This window comes from Ixodes scapularis, unplaced genomic scaffold, assembly GCF_016920785.2.
Source record: "Ixodes scapularis isolate PalLabHiFi unplaced genomic scaffold, ASM1692078v2 PGA_scaffold11__112_contigs__length_91849675, whole genome shotgun sequence".
NCBI classification, from domain to species: Eukaryota; Metazoa; Arthropoda; class Arachnida; order Ixodida; family Ixodidae; genus Ixodes; species Ixodes scapularis.
Window position 1 is genome coordinate 90,892,353 of NW_024609837.1, and position 19,208 is coordinate 90,911,560.

The 19,208-nt window shown below is 48.0% G+C and overlaps 2 protein-coding genes across 5 annotated transcripts in view; one reads left to right on the forward strand and one right to left on the reverse strand.

Annotated features, from left to right (window-relative positions):
* LOC8031367 (alpha-2-macroglobulin-like protein 1) overlaps positions 1 to 19,208 on the forward strand; it is a 209,204-nt gene that overhangs the window by 46,530 nt on the left and 143,466 nt on the right. For all 4 annotated transcript variants that reach the window (XM_029988207.4, XM_029988211.4, XM_029988219.4 and 1 more), the window contains exons 2-3: positions 10,995 to 11,086; positions 12,493 to 12,671. In XM_029988207.4, the coding sequence (XP_029844067.3) occupies positions 11,010 to 11,086; positions 12,493 to 12,671 (256 nt within the window). In that variant the 5' untranslated portion in view covers positions 10,995 to 11,009. The remainder of the gene's footprint in view (positions 1 to 10,994; positions 11,087 to 12,492; positions 12,672 to 19,208) is intronic.
* Positions 180 to 10,116, reverse strand: LOC121835114 (early nodulin-11-like). The gene is made up of 2 exons (XM_042289058.1): positions 9,951 to 10,116; positions 180 to 886 (listed from the first exon to the last, which is right to left on the reverse strand). The coding sequence occupies exons 1-2, from the start codon at positions 10,114 to 10,116 to the stop codon at positions 180 to 182; spliced, it is 873 nt and encodes a 290-aa protein (XP_042144992.1).

Genomic DNA, 19,208 nt, shown 5'->3' on the forward strand with positions numbered 1-19,208 from the left:
TTGTCCGACCCTTGTCCGACTCTTGTCCTACTTTTGTCGGACTTCTCTCAGACTTCTCTCAGACTTCTCTCAGACTTCTCTCAGACTTCTCTCAGACTTCTCTCAGACTTCTCTCAGACTTCTCTCAGACTTCTCTCAGACTTCTCTTAGGCTTCTGTCAGACTTCTCTCAGCCTTCTCTTAGGCTTCTGTCAGACATCTTTCCGACTTGGTTCTTTCCGACTTGGTTCTTTCCGACTTGGTTCTTTCCGACTTGGTTCTTTCCGACTTGGTTCTTTTCGACGGTTCTTTTCGACTTGGTTCTTTCCGACTTGGTTCTTTCCGACTTGGTTCTTTTCGACTTGGTTCTTTTCGACTTGGTTCTTTCCGACTTGGTTCTTTCCGACTTGGTTCTTTCCGACTTGGTTCTTTCCGACTTGGTTCTTTCCGACTTGGTTCTTTCCGACTTGGTTCTTTCCGACTTGGTTCTTTCCGACTTGGTTCTTTCCGACTTGGTTCTTTTCGACTTGGTTCTTTCCGACTTGGTTCTTTCCGACTTGGTTCTTTCCGACTTGGTTCTTTCCGACTTGGTTCTTTCCGACTTGGTTCTTTCCGACTTGGTTCTTTCCGACTTGGTTCTTTTCGACTTGGTTCTTTTCGACTTGGATCTTTTCGACTTGGTTCTTTTCGACTTGGTTCTTTTCGACTTGGTTCTTTTCGACTTGGTTCTTTTCGACTTGGTTCTTTCCGACTTGGTTCTTTCCGACTTGGTTCTTTCCGACTTGGTTCTTTCAGACTTGGTTCTTTCAGACTTGCTTCTTTCAGACTTGCTTCTTTCAGACTTGCTTTTTTCAGACTTGCTTTTTTCAGACTTGCTTTTTTCAGACTTGCTTCTTTCAGACTTGCTTCTGGGCGTTTTCAGATAAGATCGAACAACCATGTCCGGTGACTATTTTTAATTTTGATCAAAAAAAATTTTGCTGGCTCCATGCCGATGAGAATAAAACCAATCCTTGCTATAAAAAAAATAATTGTCTTTGCGAAAAAAAATTTGTAAGCACCCTCTGTCACGTGCGCGTTTTGCGTATCGCGTGATGCTGGCATTTCGGGCGGCTTCCCCCAAAAAACTGTTCTGGCTACGAATCTAGAAATATTTACTGACAAATTAGGCATAGGAAGGATTTACAAAAAGTATTAACCACCGACTATTAGGGTCATTAATTTGAGAAACAAAATCACAAACATGGCACATTGCGCAAAAACGCGTATCTATAAAACCTAAGGTATTCAAACCTTGCCAGTGTGTTGCCCTGTATATAATTCATCTTTGCAAGAAATATTGTTGTCCTGGTTAGCGGGAAAAGTCAAGAATTTCTCACACAGGGGCATTTACCTATATATGCATCATTTAGAAAACCATTTTAAACAAAAAGGGCGTCTTTAACATTCTTTAAACTCTCAGAAATTAACGTTTATAATATGTACTAACAGAGTCTGCAAAAAAATACAGTATTTGTGTTGCTTTAAAGTTATAAAGCAATACATATGGCCAAATTGACGCTAACGCGGTTGCCATAAATGGGGCGCGCGCATACTCGTTCTTCGCAATTTCATTAATGTTAAGAAGCGTAAAAAGGCGACGGGGCGGTCAGGAAAAGAAAAATTGACAGCACAGAGGTGGACGGTAGTTTTGAAGGGAAAATTTCTAATACATTTTCGTACAACCGACCCAAAGATGCCCATGGGCCGGAGCGATCAAGATGCGTCACCCTGCAACACGCTTCGCGGCGCCTGTTTCAACGGCCGGCGTGTAGCGTCTCCATCTACGTGACGTAATAGAAGAAACCGGAGCGACTTTGCAAACGGATCAGCGTACCACCTTGGCGGTAACATGATATAGGAGGTAGTGCGCGGCAAAACCTGAACCTGCGCCGCCTGCGAGCGCCAATAGATCCGGCGCCGTGGAGGGCCCCAGAAAACGAGACAGCCTACCTCGGTGTCACCATGAGAACCGTAGCTGTGCGAAACAGCACGATCCTCGGATCGGTTTCGGGCGGACGTGAGCGACGCCGTTCTAAAAGGTATGCATATAGAACACCCTCAACCAGGAACTCCGGAATATAGTGTTCTTTTAGTGTAAATTAAACACTAATACTCCGCCCCCCGGGCCTTCCTTTTCGTCCCGTCCCGTTATCTCCTCAGACAATTATAGGTCAGGAATAAATTGGCTTCTTCACCTCGTTTCGTGTGAATCGATCAGAATCGTCAAAGTGGCGTAAGGTCGTTCATACAGTACGTAACGTTCTTTTGTAACGTGTCCTGACTGAGGGGACAACAATGTTAGCGAAACTTTTACGTCTTTACTTTAACATTTTACGTGTTTAATACTAGCTCGCCATCTCGGCTCTGCGCGTGTCCATCCCCATCCCCGTTCGCGGTTTCGCCAGTTATTTAAAGCTGGAGGCCTTTACACAGCCCATAAGACAGGGATGCGACAGAAATGCAATATTTTCTCAAAAATCGTTACTCCGTTATCTAAAGAAACAAACAAAGTAACTTGTTAAGCATGATTTCGATCGAAACATAGCGGGCTCCTGGACGGCGACCGCTTTTGGCCCTTCGAGGCAGCGTTTGAGGCGAACAAGGACGGAAACATTTCGTATTGATGATGCCGGTGCACGGCCTTGTTCCCGTATGATCGCGGTCCCTCTCACTCTCTCTCTCGTTTCGCGGCCGTTACCGACACTCATCTCCGGCTACGTGCAAGCAGCCCGATGAGGAAGCTTATTCTTAGGCCGCCCAGGAATAGACACGCACCGAGGCGAGAAAAACAAGCGAGCGCCAGACGGCAATGGCTGCCGCCACCTTAGCTCATTTTCATAGCATGACCCCCACGTTCTTGACCCTCCATCTGTTTTCTTCCTCTTGGCGGCTGCGCGTAGATTATCTTTTTTTTTTTCTTTTTTTCCTTCTCGCGTCTGTCTGCTTATTAGCAGTATTATGGTGCCTGAAACGTGTCTTCGACTGGTGCGTTTAGCGTCCTATCTCGCCCATACATCAAAAGTGGTCCCCAAGTGGCAACAAATGACGTCACAGAAGCCGGCGCATCATGCTCTCGGACGTTGCAACCCTTGCGGTTGGTGGCTAGAAGTACCGGCAGAAGATGCCCGCGGACCCGGGTGTCGCTGTCGTCGCCTCGTCCCAACTCCTGGCTGCTGAAACTTCCGTGGACTGTCAAGATGGAGAGCGGCCTGCACCAGAACAGACGTCCGTCGTTTCACCTCCGTTGCTGTGACACCGCTATGATCACCGTCTTCGACCGCATGACACTTCAGCGACGCCATAAGCTGGAAATCGAAGGGCCTCTTTTTATCACGCAGTAAGCACACCCGTCCGAGACGTGTTCCAGGCACCATATTAATCTCCACAGTTGTCTTATTGCCGAATCGCTGTCAGAATATTTTTTCAAACTTTCAGGAAACTAACCTTATATTATCGGTGAGAGGTTGTTTCTGTGTGCTGGCACAGCAGGACTATTTTTGTTCCTCCTGTGCCACAGTAATGGCACAGCAGGCCTACGTAGCATGGGCTCCAGCCTTTCTATTGTGTCGTGGTTTTCCTGAGCCTGAAATAAATATTATTTCTATTTATCATTCCGACCAATCTTTTAGTTATGTGACAGTTATATGAAGCTGTCTTCGTTACCCAAGCCTGGTTTCACCGTAATCGCCTGGTTCAAGCCACAAACCCGCAGTGATTCCAGAGCTTTGCGCGCATTTACCACACCCTTCCACCATACAGATGCTTCCAGTGCCCTTACTTCGAGCACTATGCCGTTTTTAATAGGTCAATAGGGTGCCGGTTCACGGAACACTCTTAATTTTTGAAGGAAGTAATAAAGGTGTAAGCTAGGCATTTCAACCGCTTCGAATAGCTTTAGGAAGTTTGTTTTAGCTAGAGTTCCGGTATAGGCTCCCTACGGGAGCCACAGTTGCGCGTCTGTTTTCCACGTGCCTCCGCGCCGCTATTCGCCGAGATCCGATCACGTGAGGATCCGGATCAAATGCCGTGCAGGAAAGTAGACGTTGCACGCGCCCCGACAGTACGTTTCCCCGCTTTTGAGCGCGCCGCGCGCCTCGAACGCGCGGCGCCCCTATTCGCCGAATTCAGCCACGTGAGGAGCAGGATCGACATGCCGTGCAGGAAAGACGGCGCTACGGGGATAAACGCGCAACTCTGGCTCCCTTAGGGAGCCTGTACAGGAACTCTAGTTTTAGCGACTGTACGGAACAACCTGAAACAAAAAATGAATGAAACCAAACATACAACGACGACGACGATAACAAGATGCTACGCCGGGGCCGTGTTCCAAATCCTTAACCTAGAGTAAGATGGAGTAAATTTTGGAACACGGCCCGGTTGGCTGAAGTCCTGGACGCGAATGCCTTGGGGGTGGCAGCCGTCTACCAAGACTGGGCCACCACCTGGAGCCCACTGCCTTCACTGAAGTAAGCGACGACACCGCCAAATCGCCAGAGATTTACCATCTGAGATGTTAATTGAACAGCCAAGGGGGGATTACCTTCGCACGCAGGCCGACTCGCTCGAATCATACCTTCGAGCAACGGTGCTTGCTGCGTTGAGAAGACCGCGTCGTCCTCTCACATATCGTCTCATAATCACCATCACTTTCATCTTGTATATCATCGCATAGCCGCCATCACTAGAGGCCGCGGGCCTGCATGGTACTTCCCAGCCCTTTCTGCGGTGCCGGAACTCTCCTGAGCCAATAGTTGGTCTTCACTGGCGGCCATAGCTGAGCTCGCTGCTGCTGAGCGCTGATGGCAAGCTTCCAACACGGACATGACACACTAAGAACATTGTACTCTTTGTGAGACCATAAATACGAGCTGATCGCGAGCATGCCCTGTGAGCAGTCACCTCAAATATATGCGTCTAGTGAATACCATCTATAAAGACTATAATTGATTATTTCACATACCAATGCTTCTTTCTTTAGAGATACCTTCTATGACCGTGGAAATATTTTGCTTTATGTAAAACGTATACACCAACTCATGTTTACAAACAAACCGGAGCGCCCCTAGCGGACGCCACCGCTTGCGCGATCGGGGTGTGGGCAAGAAGATGCGATGTTGCCGGCGTCGGTGTGAGTCCCCCTGCTCTTTTTCGCGTTTGATGTCGCGTTTGATACCGAGGCTCGTTACACCGCGAAACTTCGCGTGAATAATGTGACATGGGGCGATTCATTCCGCGTGGACGCCGCAGTATGTACGCTAAAGCTTGATTCGCATGATGAGATTTCGCTCGCAATTTTCAGTCGCGACGCCGCTCGGGCTGCAAAAGCTTGAACCGTAGCTGAGATGGTTGACGTCGATACTGAAAGTCGCAAGCAGAATCGGACCAAGTCAATTAGGCATAGCAAGTCAGTGATGGTCACTGGTAACAATGATCAACATCTTGTATCTACTGTTTACATCGAGCCTGCTTACCTCTCGTGCCTCCTTCATTGCCCGCGTATATTTATGCTTTCTGTCCACGTGCAAACGTACGTGGCGCGTATTGCCAAAAGACTCGTTGCGTATAAAAAAAAAATTCCTCGAGGATGCTGCCATAATCGGCGGAAACCTCTATTCTTCGGGTGTTTGCCAGAACCTTAAAGCCTCCGTGCGTCGTGCCGAAGACACTGCGTTCGCTACAGACACGGTGATGGAATTCCTTGCGACACTCCTCAAGGTCGTTTGCTTCAGGCATGCTTTCAACATGTCGGCAGATATTTCTTGGAGGAACAATGTCCGTTATAAAAGGAACGAACTCGTCTTTGCTATGATATATAAGGCTCCTTCCAAAACGAATTTAGTATTTTCTTTGTTTTTAATGGGCCTTTTTTTCCGCAAATGTTGGGCGCCATCTATTGGCAAGCAGGAGAGGCGTTTTTGATGGCCTGCCTTGCTTCCGGTTCTGCCCCCTCCAAGCTATGTTGGCTGTCTGAAAGCGGTCGGGAAATGCGCTCACTGCTCAGCGTTTGTGTTTCCTCTATCCAACACAATCGACGAGCAGATTTGTTTCCAAATCTGCTTGTCTGTGTTAAAAACGGACGACTTCGTCCGTTTGTACATTTTTTTTTTTTTCCGAATGAATGGACGACTGACTTCGCCGTGGCGCCCGTTGTGACTGACGACACAGCTGAAGCTGTCTTTGACATAAGAGAAGTACACACAGTTACGTTAAACTAGGATTCATGTCATATGCTCTACCGGCCGTAAATTCAGAAAATATTCGAGACGAAGTTACAGTTAAGAAAAGCCTTTTTTTTTAATTGCAAGCTATTTGTTTAATTTGCTCGAAAATTTTAATTGGCAAGATGTATTCTCATAAATGTGAAAGCTTACTCTAAACCGTCCGAAAAACACCGGCGCCTGAACATACCAAAGTAATTCTCATCAAAGGTGTATTTTAGTGGTGGATTCCACCTTGGGAAATTTGAACGCGTAGCTCCATTTTTATTATAAAATGAAACCAACAAACGTGGCCAGGTGAACGGCGGACTTGTTCAGCGACTAGACTAAATGTCGTTTGCGACCGTCGCAGACCCTGGCGAGTTTGTTGTTCTTGTTTTTTTTTTTTTTTTTTGCTGGAAAAAAGCACCGCTTTAAAATTTCACAAGGTCAAATTCACCACTAAAATACATGTTTAACAAATGTCTACGATTAATACGTGCAGCCACCGATTTCTGAGCGAGCCTCGTCATTGATGTCACCCCACTTCAGGCTACAGCTGTGTGTGACTGTAGGTCCTAAAGAAAAAAAAACGCAAGATCGGCCACACCTGTTTTCTTTTTCTTTATCTTTTTTTTTTTTTACTTTAGCGCCTGTAGATAACATTGCAAACTTATTTTTTGTTTACTCGATACATACACGAGGACAACAGATCAAGATGATTGTTTCCTCTTTTTTTATCTGACCTCAATAACAGCAGATGCAGTCGTGGTAGCGATAGATCTGCTCCCATTTCACTTTCTGGGTGTGCACGAAGCAACACACTGTGTAGCATAGCCACTTTACCTCAATGACTTATAAATATTTGAAAACTGTGGGTTATTTCACTGTTTACAACAACCAAAAAGCAGACAGGCAGTTTGCGTAGTAACGCGAGACCGTCACATTGGTAAACAAAAAAAGTCTGCCAGTGAAGCGCACCATCACAGAAACGCCAACTCCGAGGCCCTCGCTCTGCGTGGCACATAAGCGACACGACAGCATACCTAACCAATCTGCTGTCTTGTATTCACACAGAAATAAAAAAATGAAGGAACAAAAACATGAACCTTCCTTGAAGTGGCAACTGCAAACGCGGGAGTGCTTTGAAGGCTGCCTTTACGAGTCGTCCGCATTGTATCTCTGGTTCGCCCGAATCAAGAGCTGCCGCTTCGTCGAATGCAGGCTAGTAGAAGGAAACCCAAAGAAGCCTAAACCGCGACGACGCTTGCTGTCGTTGCTGTAGCCAACAACGAAACAGTGTATGGCCAATACCACCTAGAAGACAAGGCCTGCGCATGACGTTTTGTTAGTAGGTCCCCGACCCGCCCCAAGCGGCAAACACTCCGAAGCTTGACGAGAGTATATATGGGCCGCTTCAGAACTACGGCTGCGTTCCAAATCTTACCCAAACGGATCCGAGTTACTCCGACGGGTCGTGTCACGTGACAAGACAGATATTGAAAAACGCTGGACGCGGGTAGGTTTTAGAACACCAAGGTATAAACACCTTATCCTGGAGTCAGATCGAGTAAATTTTGGAACACTGCCAACTACGTCGCATTAACTTGCGGGCACAGCTGCGTGCGCGTCTGCTGAGTGCGAGCTGATAGCGAGCTTGCAGGTCATTTGTAACGTGCATGCGAACACTCACTCGGCCAGAAGCGCCGGCTGGCACGCGCTCCTGGCTTTGGGACGAGCATTTCTCGAGCGCACGCTCTTTCTGCCGAAGAACGCTTCAAAGCAGCCACCTCGAGCTCTCGTGCTTCTGGCACTGGCTGCGTTCTCTGCTTAGGAACGAACGGAGTATGAACAGCGCCCTAAAAAATGGCGTCCAGTGCCAGCGTCCAGCGCCCAGCGGAGGGCTTTGCGGCCCTTCGCACAGCAGTAAGGCAATTTCACTCATGCATTTGACGCTCCACGTGAACGTCTAGCTTCATCGTATGCTATAGCAAAAGACACTCGACACGAACATCTGTTTCATTATCTGCTACACAAACCACTGAAGTAGTCAATGGAGCAGACGATGTTGCAGACGATGTAGCAGACGATGTTGCTCATCCGGGCTAGCTAGGGGGCGCTGAGGGGATCTACTAGTGATGACGTTTAGAGGAGGAAACGCACAGGCCTTGTGTTCTAGGTGGTATTGGTATGGCCGGACCCGGATGAGACTTTCCTCCTTTCACCGTATATTTCGCGGGGCGCCCGCCAGCACGTGGTCACGCGGTCGCGAGCGGATGAGTTCTCGCTGCTGGCTGATGGCTCTAAAGGTGCGTTTATACTCCAACGTCGGCGAACCTAATGTTCGCCGGCGCAAAACGATGTTCGTCGTCCACTTCGCCACGCTGCGTCACGCTGCGGAAGGAATTGTCAACAGTGTCTATACTCCGGCGCAGTCTAGCGAGCCTCAACGCGCTCGTCCTTGCTACGCATGCGCGTCGTCATGGCAACCAGGGCAATCGCGTTACCATTGCCGGTTCCTCGGTTTGTCGCCGTTCGAAGCGAGCCCGCGAGTCCTTGTTCCTCTTGTTTAGGTCTGCTGTCAACATGAACGTAGACGCTCAAACAAAGAAAAAAGAAAATAGCAGCTGTGCTCCTGTGGCGTCGAATACACCGCCGGAGGAGGCGTACGATGTATGCGCGCGACATCTTCGACAAGCGGGGTTGGGAAGAGGGATCACAGAGCGGGAAGCCCAAATGCTGAAAGCTTGTGTATGTGCGTGCGTGTATGTTTTTGTAGGGTTCGGTGTGTGTGTGCAGCAATTACTCTTCCAGAACACTAGCGGCGGCGTTCCTTTTCGTCACCGGCGCCGCCACCACCGTACCATCGCTTCCCCCCCTCAACACGCAGACATACGCGCCTACACAATACCCACCCTCGCCGTCGTAAACCATCTGTATGAACGAGTGCGTGCATCCACAATATGGGTGAAGGGATTCCCCCGAGGGGTGCTTTTCCTAAACTATTTCTCGCAAACCACCGCAAAAGACGGGGACTTTTTTCTTTCTTTTTTTTCAGTCGTACGCATTGGGAGTGGGCAATTTAAAACTCTCATCTTGTAAACCCGTTTTTTTATCGTTCCCCATCTCAGGGTTTACAAAATGACGATTGATTACCAGCTCGCCTGCACTCTCTCACTGCTTAAAACTCTGTCCGTCTTTTGTCCAAACCCGTCGCAACGTTTTCATTCTTTTTAAACTTTGTCACATGGTGTTGTTTACTGCTGCTTGTCAATTTTGTTTTCCGTCCTTTCCGCGCGGGTTTAGTCGTCCGACTAAAAATAGCAGCAAAAATAATATAAAAGATGCTTAGAGCATTGACTATCGGTTCCGTAATAAACATATATGTAGCAGCGACAAGCGAGCTGCCATGCCGCGCATTTCGTGGGCTATTCATACTGGGCCAAAATAAAGCGGGCCTCAGCGGGCCGGTGAAAATGAGTGCCGGGCCGGGCCGGGCCGGGCCGGCTGTCTGAAATATATAGCGGACCGCGGGCTGGTCCGCACCCAAGAGACAGCGGGCCGGGCTGAGACGGGCTTCTAAATATCGGCCCGTACAGACCTCTCGTACTCACAACTTCACTCGCGTAAGAGAAGATATAATTTAATTCATTTCGGCAAGTTCTACAGGCGGAGGAGACATGGACATGCAAAGTGTCAACTTATCGCTCTTCATGCCGCAGATTGTGGTCACCGGACGCCCATCCGTTCTCCTTCCTGAGCTTGTCCCGGTAATCAATGCAGCCAAGATCGTAAAGGCTAGGGCGACTTCTGACTGCGTCAATGAGACGCTCGGCATCACTTGTTGGCAAGTCCGTTTCGCTACCGCTCTGGCTCATCTGGCTACCGCCGTGCGCCATTTTGATTTCACCCTACCCGTCGCTCGCGCAAAGGTTTCTGGGTAACGACCGCCGCCAGCCGACGCCGAGATTCGAGCAGGGCCTACCTCGGCGAAACCTTCGCCGACGGTCGCCGAGGCGCGCTACGTTGCGTTACGTTCGACTGTCGTCGGAGTATAGACGCTCCCTTTGCAGCAACGTAACGCAACGAGGTCGGGCGCGTGCGCCCGTCGACGTTACGTTGGAGTATAAACGCACCTTAAAGAGAGAAATTTTCCGGAACCCCGCGTCTTCTCAAGTGACGTCACTGCGCACGTGACCCGGAAGACGATGTACGAGTTGAGAGGCGGCAAAAACCTGGATCTTTTTCATTTTTTTTAAATAAAAACTAGGGTATCCAGGCAAAATCTGTTTTCTGTAGTTCACTACAGAAGTGTCAGGCATCAACTTCCACAATTATTTAAGCAAAGCCCTGAAATTGTTGCACAGCCCCTTTAAGAAGATCCCATGCCACCGATGTCTGTATCAGTGCCGCCTCGTCATCCCTAACAGATAGGAAATATTCATATCTTAGAAATGAACCGTGTCACGTAGCAAAGCGTGCTAGTTTTCGCTACTCAGTGATCTGCATGTTGAATACAAGTATATCCCCTGTGTTCGCGTTTATGTTTTTTTTTTTAAAGTGAAGTTTAGTTGAAAAAAAAACGTCTCGTCCAGTCTGCATCTTTACTTGTGTCCTTGTTGTTTTTGGCGTTTAACTTTAAGTATGATCAACCAACTAGCCCAACTCGCCGTTTTAATTCAGTAAAAAAGGTTGTAGTGTACGGTGGTACGGCGTTGCTCTGTAAAAGGTGTTGGCGTCCGTCTCCCTTGGCCCTGACCCTGAATCTCCCCTCCAGACGCATCGAGGGAAAATGCTGCCACCGAGTGCCTGCCTGTTCTTGGTAGCTGTGGCCACCCTGGGGGCTGTTCCGGACGCCGCCACTGCTCTGTAAGCACGCCATTGGGCCATCCTGAGGCAGCTGGTCGCGTGATGCGGTTGCAGACGACATGTCCGTGAGCGCTGCCTAAAGACTCTTGCTACTTTTCAGTTTAATCTATCGTTGGCGTGACAGGGAAGCAGTACTTGTACCAGGCGGACCATAGTTGTGTTAACGGGAATTGCGACAGGCTCAAATACACGGTGTACTTTTTTTTTTTTTTACGTTTTTGAGATATATTTAGAAAAACGATGTGAAAGCTACACCAATTTGGTTGCCTTGAAAAAAAAAACACTTGACCGGCAGATGGATACCGTCCTCACTTCATGTGTATGGGGGTGGGCGGACATTAGATAAGAAGATTACCGTAACGATCAGAAGGCTAATTATTAAGGCCTTCAGATCTACACCCGTGTTGGACAGCAGCGACAGCAATGACGTCAGCGTTCTGCTGAGGTTGTCCCGTCGCCCGAGAAGGGGCTTTTTTGTAGCAACGCAGCACAAAGGCCGAAACGGGTCAAGTTCGCATCTTCCGACGTTTTCGGGGGAGATCCGGTTTGTCGGGATCTATTAACGTCACTCCGTTTATTAGAGTTTTAGTAGGTCGTTACGGTGACTCCGACAACGATTCCCAGTACTCCGCCTTTGCGCATGCAACGTATCGTTAGGGGGAATCGTTATCGGAGGTATCGAAGGTATCGGAACAATCAACTGACACACTCTATTGTCAACACTTTTAACGTGAAACATTGTTTGGCTCCGGATTTCGTGAAGCCGCATTACGTGAGGCCGCATTTTGCGAAGCCGTGGCCTCTGGCGTCCCATAATGCACCGAGCGCAGTGTTGCGTTCTTGAACGTCACAGACTTACACACCAATTCAGTGTCTCCGCTAAATTTAGCGGCGAAGTTGAATTGCTGTATAGTAATGTGACGTCCCATAATGCAACGCGCTCAGTGTTGCATTATAGGACGTCAGACCTACACACCAATTCAGTTTGACGAAAATAATCCCTGGAGAAGGCTAAATTTAGGGGAGAAAAATCGACGTCACGTGTCCTGATGTTACGTGATACTAGAGCGTTTCACGCACGCAACACGATTTCCAACACTTTGCCATACATATATTTTTGCATTACACTATTTTCCGCGCTCCATCGAAGAAGATGACGGAAAGGATGAAGTACAGGGGCTTTGTTTTGGATAAACACCGAGCTCTGAGGTAAACAAGCTGCCCCTTTAGTTCGATCCCCTCGCCAATATCGCCGATTGCCTTTTAATCCTCCTTTATGTCGCTATTGCATTCCATATGCACGATGCCTTTCAACATATTGCTCAGAATATCGAGAAAGTGGAGTGTTTCGGGGGACCCTGGTGGTGGTCTGGGGAGTCCAATGTGGGAACCTGTGTGCCTCGCAGCGAATACATCTTCACGGCGCCTGGATATGTAAGCCCGGGCACGACGACCAAGTTTTACGCCGTGGTCCGCAACCCTAAGTCCGCGGGCACGCTGGACGTCGAGCTCTGGGACAGGACCAGCCAGCCTGGACGCACGGACACCAAACTCGCCAGCAAGACGTATCAGTTCGAAAACAAGGGTGAGCCTCGACGAAACTAACCACTAAATTATTCCACTTTAAAATGGCGTAGGCATTTCACGGCGTCAAGTCTCATTGTTAGGCCCAGTTTAAGTTTCAAATTAAATTTTTTTTATGATTACAAATTGAATACATTGATAATTAACTAAAACATAATTATCCGAGAGAGTAAATGCGCCTCTTTAAATGTGCTTCTTGGCATTTGCGAAGGCTGCATCAATCTAGTCTCTATACAAAGTCCCGCAAGAAATAATTCGGCTGGCGCTCGGTGCCACAAATTGTATACTTAGTTGTTTGCACCTTTTTCTGATTGCGTGTCCTCGAAGAGGCGCCTAACCGATCCCTACATTCCTCAATGGTACGATGAATAAAGTAAGCGCAAACGCGGAATTATCTGTCGGATATGTTTGGTATTTATGTTTTATCCAGAGATCCGTCCAAAAATAATATATCGGTGTTTGTCCGTAGATGCCGCATCAGAAGACCCATGGCCAGAAATTCTTGATGATGAAAACAATGGCTCTGTAAACACCGAGCAACCTGCGTGGCTTTTTGCTGTCACTTTCGGGCATTCGCTGGAAAGCGCAGCTAAATGACGCGATCCGTCATGTTTGATCCATTTATCCACTGAAAAGCTACGTTTATAGTAGCTTGCACAGATGTCACTTGATCAGACAAGATGGAGGGGCTGCATTAGCGAGGAGCATGTCGCCAGCAGAAAGAGGGGCGTATTGGAGGAAAGGGCGCGTGATAGCGTGGCTTCCGCCGCATTAAGGCTGCGGTACCACGGCGGCCATCTTGAACAAGACATTAGTTGAACCACCAGGGCGGCGTTGGCTGTCCTTGTGAGCTAGAGTAACTGCATATACTCCGCTTGCAGAGCATGTGCAAGTGTGAGCAAATGCTGCGGAACCTACGCGATAATTTCGAAACACTTTTTCCCGTCACTTGCGACCTTGAGTTTCCTTCTCCGCTCTTACGCCCCTCCTTTCACGTGTTCACCCTCTGGCGTGTCGCACGTACGTTTATTGTTGAGAGGACAATGTACCGGATAATCCCCAACTGATGGCGCCATGCCCCAACTTGTCCGGCTGCCAAGTGTTCTGAGCGAGATGGGGTTTTGAAGCGGTATGGAAAAGTGGGACCGCCAATTTTGAACTATGCTTTTTCGATGTTGCATAAGTTGTGTACAGGGCTGGCAGAGGCACGGGCGCGAGGACGTAACTGTATAACTACAGTGGCTTGTAGCCACTGTAGTATAACTGTATGCCTCTGATCTACCATCCTAAATTCCTGCGGCGCGATGTTTTTGTGAATGTTCTTCGGATCCCCACGGCAGCAGCTAACGCTTCCACGAATTTTCAAAATAGTTTCCTTGATAAACAGCAGTGGCCTTTTCTAAGAGTGAAAATCAATTAAAAAAATGACCGCATCTCCACGTGGTGAATGATGTTGATTGGGGCGAAGCTCTGGTGGTCCTTGTCTGCGTAGACGGTGAGCCGCAGCATGTCGAGCCTTTCGTTCGTTTTCATCCATGTCAGAAAGAGAATGTGTGGTATGGAACGTGGTTATATACGCATTTGAGCATTTGACCGCAGCCCTCTCGTCTATAAACGTTGAGCCAATGCATGCAAAGTTTAAAGCGAGTATATACGCATTTGGCCGCAGCATCCTCTCCTATATAGACGTTGAGCGGCTACATGCAAGGTTTATCCGTGACATCCCCAGGTCTTGAGTTACTACCACATCTCAGAGCCCCCTACTCGTCCCGCAGTCGTGGCCGATTGGTTAAAGGGGTAGGGAAACCAAATTCTAGAGCCCATCTCTTTGCTTGAACATAAAGAGGGTTAAAATAGGACTTCACCGACACCAATATTCCGTGGGATAATGCGAGAAAACGAATTTTAAACTAAATAAAACGATAACCAAAAACCACCTCGTGGATGTCTGTGAAGCTTCGATGGAACGTCGTGACGACAACATGCCCGTAAGAGCAGCGCCACAACGGGAAGTACGGTCACTCATAGGCATTACTTAGACCTGAGAGTAGTACCGAGGCGCTTTGGTGAAGAAAGCAACAGCAGAGTTGGCCACCGTTTGTTTTAGTATCGGGTGGTCTTTCCGGCAACGCTTCTTTGGGGTGGTTTGGAGATTGTGTACGTGCGATGCAATATTCACGCTACGAAATGTCTGTTTAAACGGGCCCGCATGCCCACCTTTCCTGATCACGAGATAGCCGCCTTCGTCGACCGCAACTGATAACGAACTCGATCGCTAAGAAGTCAACACAACTACAGTCGTTGCTGTAAGGCGACGGCCCGTACGGCTCTGCAAAGCGGCGCCCACGTAAACAAATCCCTGCGGCGCTTTTCGGGGATGCGGGAGGGAGCCAACGTACAGGAAGATACGTTTGAAGTAAAAGAGTTTCAGCAAGATCCACGTAAATACCGGTTCGTACTGGGAGCAGAACCGCCCTGGCATGGCGTTCTTGGTAACCGCTTCGGGAACGGTCTTTTACAACCGATTTTATGAACCACTGGGCCTCTAGACAATCGCAACTCGATGCTGACGAGACGCTCGGCAGAGAAAGATGGGACCGGCATTGAGTCGCTCCCAAAAACTTCTCTAACTCGACATGTGTGGGCGTATCATGTCGAAATAAAATGCACATCTAAAAAAACTGTACGATACCCAAGTTGCGAAGGCAATTCATATGGCATTTATTTGAGCTCTATAACACACACACACAAAAAGGAGATTGAATCGAAGAGAGTGCCCCTCCTCGACGAGATCGTTCGTCACCGCTGCATCTGATAACAAGCTAGGTACGAAGAGGGGAAAGACTGGCCTGCTCACCCCAAATTAGAGGTCAGGGTTCAAACTATTCATTCGAGGAGGGTCCACAGAGGTCGCGTGTGCGTATTCCATTCATCAATCCAGCCGATCGTGTGCAGATGGTCTTGCCCCGGATCGTCCAAGTGTTTTGCTAAGCCTAGCGTCTGTGGTGGTCGCTTGGTCGGTGGGTCCTTGTCGTTGTAGCTTTTTTAGGTATCCGTGGTTCTAGCGTTTGTCTCCGCCGCGGCGTTCAGTTTCAATTACTTTTTTTTTTTCTTTTCTCTCGTTGGGACGCGCACAGAGAGCACATAGAGATGCACGTTGGTCGTTGCGACGACGTAAGCGAGCGATGTAAATTTGATCGTAGAAAGTGCGTAAAGCTTTGTTACTGTCGTAGGCGTGGTCGTAGGATCTCATCGTACGAAAAACTTGCGATGATTTCGCTTCGTGAATACGGCACTTTTCTTAGGTTTTGCTGTAAGATCGTTTTGTGAATAGCTATGTTACCTGTTGCGGACGACAAAGACAAGACAGACGGGTCGTACAAATACGACTCTAGGCAGAATTGCTTCTCGGCCATCATGGCCTGGTGATGTAGCGGCGCGGCGGCATCTTCGGTCTTATTAATGTCATCTACCCACCGCTCTCGTCGCGTTGGTCGGTGACCATTTCACTCGAAACCGCTCCGCCGGCTCCGCAATGTGCTACTACAGCCCTCGGGTACTTCGACTATGCGAGATTGTAACACGCTGACGTCACCAAGAGGCAAGACTCGTAACTACGGTACGCTTGGCCCTCCGAGGCATGATGACGTCAAGACCGCGCCGGATCTCCCGAGATGCATCGCGCTCTACGACGGCTGATTTTGAAGCGCTCGCCGAAATCCAGGCATTTAGAACGAAAAATACAGCCATCCGCTTGAAATATGACTATGCGATTATCAATTACAGGTTAATCTGATTCCATTTGACTTATCTCTAGGTGTTTCCTGTATATTTTAAGTTTCGATTCAGTATCCCTTTAAGGCGATGGACTAGAAATCCTTCGGGGTCTCCCCGCACAGGCTCAAATCCTGTAGACTGCGCAAACATTTTTTTTTATTTTTTTTATGAAGACAGATGGGATGGCAATCGATGTGAGCACGGACGCCGGACATGGCTAGACCCTAAGGAGTTTGGCCCCTAAAAAGACGCGGGCTATAAAAATACGATTTTTACGGGATAACATCAGTTGCGGCGGGCTTAAGGGTACGAGCGTAAATACACAGGGGCCTCATTGTCGGCAACTTTTTACTAATGGTCTTGAAAATCGCAACTGCAACATGGATCATAGTCCGAGTCTAAAATCTAATTAAAACGTTAAATGGCAAATTTTAGTTTATTAGGCCTCTAATTGTAAATTTACGCTCGTTCCCTTACCTCTGCCGCAGCCAATAATGTTATCCCGTAGGAATCATTTCTTTACCAAAAGTGTCATTTCTTTCAGAAAAAAAAAAAAAAAATAAATAAATAAAACGCCCGGTATATCACAGCCTTGACAACGCTTTACGTGTGTGAGGTTCGATGACCGACAGAGAACCTCCGCTGGCCGTGCTCTCGAAGCAAGGAATTGCAATTTATGGAGACCGATCATCTTATCAGTAAGATGCACACAATCCAGGAAAAGTATTCTCGCAACCATGAGGTTCCAGTTGTACTTCCACATGCATTATCATCAAATTTGACGGAGTACCTGCAAACACTAAAGAGTTCTCAAGAGCGAATATTACAAAGGAGAATATCAGCAGGAATTCATTGTTTATTCAAAACAAGCATCAGAAAAACGCATTTGGGCGGCCGGGGCGGCCAGAAGCACGGACCGCCCGCACCCGGCGTGCAATTAGCGAATGAGAGGGCACTCCTAGCGATTTGTTTTCAGAGCCACGGTATTCTGGCTGCCGGCCAAATATCCACTTTAATTCTATTATGGCTTTCGACACGTAAGTACACACTCGAGAATTTTCAACAATACCACGCGAGCGCCGACCGGCCTGTAGATCCGCGCTTCATCACGGCGCGAAGTAGCGATATCAACGACAGCGTGCGCAGAAGAAACGCGCCAAAGTCAGCGTCGGCTGCTATGATGCTGTTTCCCCAATCACGACCCACCCCTGACGCGACGCCCACCGCCTGTTCCGCCCCATAAACAGGCGACCTAAAGAGTAATCAAAGCGACACACACGATACGCAAACACGAACAGCCAGTAGGAAGGACACCGACACGAGCTTAGTCAGCTAACGAAAAGTCAGACACAAACTTCACGCTAGGCACACAGAGCAGGGATAGTTACAAGGATGAGAGGCATGCCCAGACGGAGGTAAGCAGTGCACAATAAATACGCGAAAACTCGCAGCAACCGAAGAAGCACGCAGCAAACACGTATACGTGCACACGCACCAGAAGTACGTGCATCACGCTGCGCATCGGCGCGGAACTGGCGATTTGGGGATTTCGGTGATTTGAAACTTCGATGTTGATTGCGTGAACGATTGTATTCAGCAGGCTGTGAACTGGTAGAGCCTGTAATAATAAAAAAAAATCGTTTGACAATAGGAAAAGCGATTAAAAATCTTCCTAAAATCTATATCAGCAGAAAGTACCATGTTATAAAGGGCCACACGAGTTTCGACCAAGGTTTCTAGCACGTTATTTTGCAAGACACCAAGTGTACAACCAGTTTCCGAAGCTGGCAACCACACGTCGAATCGGCGCCATCCTTGGAAGTTTCCTGAACCTCGCGTAGTCACATCATAGAGGGCGCAACCAGACATCCAATTTATATTCTGTATTTCTTATTATTTATTTAATAATTAGGCACGATTAGTGAAAATGTGGGCCAATGATCAGGACCTGGGACAGTAAACTCTGTCATACTCAAAATATCGGCCTAAATGTCTGCCAAAAAGGGGTCAAAATACTCGTTTTTGACTATCAAAAAAATTTGTGATTTCGCCTACATTCAAATTTTTTTATGAAAGATCAAAGGTGAAATTTAGAAAAAGGGCCTCAGATAACAAAGCAGAGTATGTTTTTCTTTACGGTCCTACAATCGTATTCAACTGTGCCAATCCCTAAGCGCTGTAGCATTGTACTACCAAATGAATCCCGATCATCGGGTGGGCTAGTTGGTTGATCATTATGTGGAATTAACAGCGCAAATACGACAGGGAAGGATAGACAAGGGAGATAGGATAGAGCGCTGAACTAACAACTGACGTTTAACGAAAAAGAAAGAGGAAAAAGTACCTAAATACCCCTGTTACACGGGCACACTTAACCGCGGTTAACTCAGCTTAACTGCTGTTACGCGGCGCCACTGGTACCGCACTATACTCTCAGAAAGCTATTCCATAAGAAGTGAAGAGCGCGCGTGCACTGCTTTGATGGATGATCAAGATGCTCAAGCGCACGCTCGCCCATAGCTTTGACTTCATAGCCGCAGAATGTAGTTGGCAAATATTGTGCGCTAACTGTGGCTTAGCGTAAGTGCAGTTAAAGGGGCACTGACACATCAAAATCATATTTTTTTTTATTATCCGAAACGATTGAAAACGATGCCGGGACATCACCCTCAAAATTTGAGATTTGGGAATTCAGTATTCGTGAAGTAAAAAAACAATTTCCAAATGCCGAATTCGAAGTTCCCGCGCGATCGGCGCCGGT